A 6,400-nucleotide genomic window follows, 5' to 3' on the forward strand; every position below is an offset into this window, starting at 1 on the left:
TTTCTTCATCAAAATACCATTAATGGCTTAACAGTTAATATATAACAGTATATGTAATTTATTTCCACCTTTGTTAGAATAATTGTTCTTTGTTAAATAGTTTTAGAAATGTATGATTGACTAGTACGAAACAAAATGCGTTATGCATTACTATTTTTCCATGACATAAAAAGACGGTAACAATTGAATGTCACAAACTATAAATAAAAAAGTGTATCCCAGGAAAAGTTATATCAAAAGACCCGAAAAGACAAAGCATACCCAGTTTCTGTTTTTGTTGTTGTCGTTGCTGATGTTGTTGTTGTTGAATACTGTAATGTCTCAACAAATCGTGGTTTGTTTTTTGGGAGGGGTGGGGTTGTTGGTTTGTTTTTGTTTTTTTGTTGTTGTTTTTTTTTGCTGCTTTTTGATGGGGGTATTATTTTGAATGCACATTATTTTATTCCTTGTCAAGTCTAAGTCATATTAAACTATATACATTAAAGTGCTGTGCATTTATCACATTCGACATGACCTATTTCCAGGCGTTTGTTTACATGTAAGTATGCTTATATGTAAGAATATTAATAAAATATTAACATCAGCACATTTTATTGCCAAGAGATTATAATAACATGTTTATATTAATAAGCCACGAGCATCAAAAGTGAATATTTCCGATATATAGAACCGTCAATCATTTACATCAACACAGAAACAAAACTGTCAAACCTGTCAAATGTTATGTAGATTTCCCCCTAAAATATTTTTTCCAGATAAATGTACCACTTGATGTAGGTTTAGACCACTAATCTTTGTGCAACGTCTCAGATCATTCGCGCACTTCGTTTTTCCAGAATAATTATTCAAATTGTAAAAACATGACCCATAATGAAAAGCGTTTAAACGCTTTTCACTCAAATCGGACAAAGAAAAGGAAAAAAAAATATACGATTTTCAATTCATTTCAAAGAATATTTCTTAACTCTCTTTGCATATATTTCTGTTTAAAGTGTCACTGCTCATTTACTTGGTCATATACATGTATCCCATGTTTTTTTGTATCATATATGATGCACTGTGAGAAATAAAGAATTTGACATTAAAGAATTTGAAATATAGCAGCAACCTCAAATTCTCACCCTTTTCCGTCAAACTTCGGATAGCCGATTTTAGGTTATTGGTGAGGAGTTCCGAATGCATGATAACGCGCTCATGTGAAATAGAAGTGCTTTGAAATATAGTTCTAATAAATTTGTGGCGCCACAAACTAATTTTCGCAATATGCCATTTCCTATCCGAGACTTTATTTACTCAGAACTTCCGTAACATGCTTACCTTGAAATCGATTATAAACAAACCTAAAATTAACGAGTATTACTGCCTGAACGCATTATAAAAGGCAAAGGCCTCATGGAAACTATTTCATATCTAAGAAAAGTAGTTTATACAACAATCGCCAGAAAACTTTAAATATTTATATTCTTTCATAAAAGAGGATTTAAATATTTATGATCGTACACTTTATTTTATTTTGAAGATAACTGAACAGAACTGGAAAGAAGGTTTATTTTGTCGTATGAATGGTACAGCATATAGACATGTACAAACAAAATGTACTTACAATGCATGGCAATAATTTTCCTAAATAAATTATACATGTTATCATATTGATGATAGTGTTGTAATTTTGTCTTTGTAAATATGTTATTAACTAGTATAATACGATATTATGAAGTTATCCTTTGTTCTCTGTTTTCGTAAGTTCAACAAACATCATCATACTAGGTCAAATGGTGCCTTTACGGCATTGTAACATTTCCTTTTATAGTTTCATTTAAAAGAAATTGACGTACATATGTCGGGTTTGAGAAAAGACAAGAGAAAAATAATTTTAAAGAATCTCTTTAAATATTTTCCATATACTATATTTACACTTATATTATTATTATATTTACACTTAACAAAACAAGCTCCGGTGAGAAATATTCACTTTATCATCAAACAGTTAGAGGAAAAAATACATCAAAATTCGTGTTCTTTTCTGAATTCCATCTTTCTAAGTACCAGTGCTGTACAATAAATACGTATGATTTACAACGAATATTTGTTTACATAGTAAACAAATACATAAGTAAAAATCTCGCTTTGAAATAGTAAACGAATACATAATGTAGATAAAAATCCAAAAAATGCGGAAACATGATTGTCCTTTTTTTTTTAATCTGCAACAACAACAACAACCCATTCACCCCTTACACCTACAAAAATGTTATGTTTATTTTTACAAGCAATAAAGTGCTCCAAAAATATTCCGGAGAAAAAGAAAAAATGATAAATAGATAAATAAATCACTCTATCACTGTTTTATGTTAAGAGAAAGAAAGGAAAAAAAAAATAGAAAAAAAAAGAAGAAAAAAAATCAGTTTTGTAACAAAAACTTTGCTAATTCTGTCAGCGTTCTGTGTCTGGAAACATTTTTTTCTTTCAAAAATTGTTCTCTAAATTGAATAGATTACAATGTTTAAACGAAAGACAATTCTTCATATTAGTGCAGTAATAGGTTATCTCCTGTGACATTATGTAAGGTATTAACACGTTACTGCACCAAGATGGCGGTTTAAAACTATCAGATACTATTACAGATTATATGGTCGTTATCGCAATAGCTTGAACACAGACAGCGCTTTTCATTTTAATTGCAGATTATTATCTGTATTCTCTATTAGATATTTCGTATTAAACTGATAAAATATATAATAAAATAGACGATATATATACGCTTAAATTGTCAAATAAATAAATAAATAAATAAATAAATAAATAAATAAACAAACAAACAAACAAACAAACAAACAAACAAACTAATTAATTAATTAATTAATTATTTTTTTAATTAATTAAATAATTAATTTATTAATTTATTAATTAGATCTAATTTATTGATTAAATATATAATACAAAATAAAAAAATGCATAAATAAAAGTTGATAAATGAATAAATAAAGATAAATAAATAATAAAAAGTAAATATAAAAAAAGAATTAAATACAACGTTTTTTCTTTCCTTTTTTTAAGACAGTTAGATTCGCAATAAATAGTATGATCTCATACAGGTTATCTACAAAATTGTAGCACATTCAATCTGCAACATTACCTATAGCTCTATCCAAGATAACTGAATCTGCAGTTATCTACAGCTCTACCCACTGACGTATATATGCGTTAAGATCTGCAGGTATGCCACGGGACAAATAGCTTTTATCGTTAATAATTTGAACAACAACCTTCAAATACAGAGTGTTGTTATTATGATCAATTATTTTACCAACACCACGGCATACATGTTATATTGCAGCATTTCTTAAGCAAGATGAAAATATAATTATATTATCATATAATTATTTCACATAAAACATTTCCTCTTCACATACGAGCAGCGTCACGACAAAACCAACATAATCCGTTTGTGACAAGCATTGATCCAGACCAGCCTTCGCATCAGGATCCATGCTGTTCGCTTACAAACCCTATAGCAAGTAGAGAAACTGATAGCGAACATCATGGATCCTGATCAGTCTGCGCGGATGCGCAGGCTGGTCTGGATTCATGCTGGTCGCAATCGCATTATGTTGATTTTGTTATGACTCGGCTCATATAGTGTTTTAACATATAGCTTTAAGGAAGTGTGGCCTGCACGGCTATACAGTGTGTCCTGGCTAGCCGTACGCGACTCACGTACGGCTAAAACTTTTGGCAAGCCGTACGGGCACTAACTTTTATTAGTTTTATATATTATTAAATTGTGTGGTTGACTTGCACTGCTTACACGACCGGCGAGCAAGCATTTCCTTCACTGCATTTTTGAAACGAGGGTCGCATACGCCGTATATTATAGGATTTATTGCACAGTTCAAGAAGTATGACCGGAGGAAGAATTTGTACACAGCTTTGTTCCTATCCGATAAGCCCTCAACAAATCCTTTCTTCGTCAGCCGTATCGAAACCAAGGCGAGGTGAGGGAAAAAGCTTAAGATGAATGCAATTGTCAGAAGAAACATGAGAAAAGACGTTTTTCTTGCTCGTAACATATTGGCTGCAGCCTTCAAATGAGGACATCCGCTCTCTTTCGGTTGAAGATCACTCCTTCCAAGCGTTTTGTTTATCTTTGCCGCTTGTTTGCGAAGTTTTTGTCCAATCATGCAGTAAAGAATCGTCATTGTTACCGTAGCTGTCACAAATAGCACACCGAACGTAAGGAAATATAGAAACGGAAGTGACGCCTCCTTAGCTCCATTAATCACCGAGCATTCACTTCCGGTAAGATTGACCTCCGGTATATGGAACGTGTGTTTGCCGTATACAAATATTGCGGGTAAGGCGACAATAATACCAAGTACTATTGATGAAATACACAGTCCAATTGTCACGGTGGTTTTTATTTGCCATTCGAGAGGTTTACAAACTTTCCGGAAACGTTCAAAAGCAATAAATACCAGAAGGAATGCCGACGAATTAGTACTGAATGTGTTGAAAAACCTTGCCAATTGACAACGCCATCCACTTTCATACGTATACTGCTGAAGAATTGTTGATATTTCAAAAGGAATTGCTACGGTGCACGAAAAGAAGTCTAATGCGCTCAAACATAGCAGAAAGCACTGGATGTTCGAATAAGTGAATTTCGTCTTATATACGTAAAGAGCTAAACTATTTCCAGCCAGCCCAGTTACTGATATAAATATCAGAAAGACCACGGTGGGTATGAGGGTTTTGACCTCAGCGTCATTTAACTCTTGTAACGTAAAATAGTGTTCACTATATTTGGACATACTTTTGTCATCCATGATATATACTAACGAGTAAAAAAGAAATTGAATATCCAAACAGTCATACACCCACCATTTATAGTATTGTTTAAGTACTCATATTGTTGAATATATCATTAATAAATGATATTTTATTAACTATAGATTCCTTATCAAATCAAGATGAGCCGGTTTGGACTACAAAACTAATGAACATGTATTTACAAATTTATTTTTCATGTGTTATATCATTATGTGATATCAATCACTGGATAAATAAGCAGTTTAATTCAATTAACAAACACTCCATTTCATTTTCAAACTTCGACTGAATGTTACATTTCATTCATATCTGTGTTTTCTAAGCAAACATAGTTACTATATGTTATTAATTTTCTATATCTCTTTTTCTACTTTCATTAAGATCAATACATTAATTTGTATCACCTATTATAAAAGAAATCCATCACTGTCCATTTTCATCCTTAAATCTTTTTTCATAATTCCAATTTCTAGAGATAAATGAAATTAAGCCAACAAGAATCGCACAAGTTTTAAACATTCTTTGAACTGAAAAAAACACCTTTAGCTTTTCCTATGATCCAATCACGTTTATTTTTTCTCGAAGTAGATCAGCGATAACTGGATCTTCAATCAAAGTAATAAATGATGTATTCATACACGGAGAGAATCAAGCGCCGGCAATTTGTTCTTAGGTCTCTATAAGAGATTTTGCCGTGCGCGGAGAATAACTACGGAAGCCATATAAACGCCTTCTCTCTGTGATTGATTGTTTTCTTTTTTAGATGGTTGTTCCATAAGGATAGAACAGTGTGTTTCATAAATAGAGAAAATTACCTTGACATATAAAAGTAAATGTTTTGTTTTATATATAAATGTTGGATAAATTGCTGTATATGGAAAATTGAGTGAAAACACTCACGATGCATAGAATCTTTTGATTTCTTTAAGATTATGGCACTATCACCGACAGTACAGGTATTTTATTTCTATGTCGGTTGTAGGTCTAACGGTATCTTGGGAGTTGCGGACCTATGTATTCTCTTATTACAGCTCTCAAAATGACGCCACACAATTCTTCCACAGTTTTATGAATGCCTAACTATATAAGAAATAATACAAATTGATTGAAAATGCGATGTTGGGCACATTAACACTTCTACTTAAGGACCGATATGAAATTCTTCACGACAATATAAATAGAAAACTCAACCATAAAAAAACCCGGTCATTCCGAGAAAGGTCGTCCACGTTGAGATTCAGACATTTTGATTTGCTGTTTAACTCGGCCATTTTGAAGCAAATGCTACGAATAGAAAAAGTCGACGCCATTTTAAACAGGATGGTTCAGAATGGTTTTCTTTTAAACGATACCCCCCCCCCCACACACACACCTTAAAGAAATTTGATGCTCTTTTAAAAAAAGATGATGTTGATGTTTGTTGTTTTACATTTCATGAAAACTGTTGTATAATGTTCTAATAATGATAAGATTTCAGCCCAATTACATGGACCTTATTAAAAATTATATACATAAAACTAGAGAAAGTTATTTTTCAAGGATAGTTGCCATACCATGCAGGGTTCAAGGT

At 31.9% G+C, this 6,400-nt stretch overlaps 1 protein-coding gene across 1 annotated transcript; it reads right to left on the reverse strand.

The window, feature by feature from the left end:
• Positions 1 to 3,751: 3,751 nt before the first annotated feature.
• On the reverse strand, positions 3,752 to 4,895 carry LOC132752683 (trace amine-associated receptor 8c-like). Its single transcript, XM_060743044.1, has one exon. It carries the CDS (start codon positions 4,824 to 4,826, stop codon positions 3,768 to 3,770), a length of 1,059 nt encoding a protein of 352 aa, XP_060599027.1. The 5' UTR covers positions 4,827 to 4,895; the 3' UTR covers positions 3,752 to 3,767.
• Positions 4,896 to 6,400: the final 1,505 nt, after the last annotated feature.

This window comes from Ruditapes philippinarum, unplaced genomic scaffold (assembly GCF_026571515.1).
Source record: "Ruditapes philippinarum isolate M1 unplaced genomic scaffold, ASM2657151v2 ctg17265_1_1_1_1, whole genome shotgun sequence".
NCBI lineage: Eukaryota > Metazoa > Mollusca > Bivalvia > Venerida > Veneridae > Ruditapes > Ruditapes philippinarum.

Excerpts from the sequence above, each read along its gene's own strand:
- LOC132752683 (XM_060743044.1), bottom strand. The coding sequence starts at position 4,826 with ATGGATGACAAAAGTATGTCCAAATATAGTGAACACTATTTTACGTTA.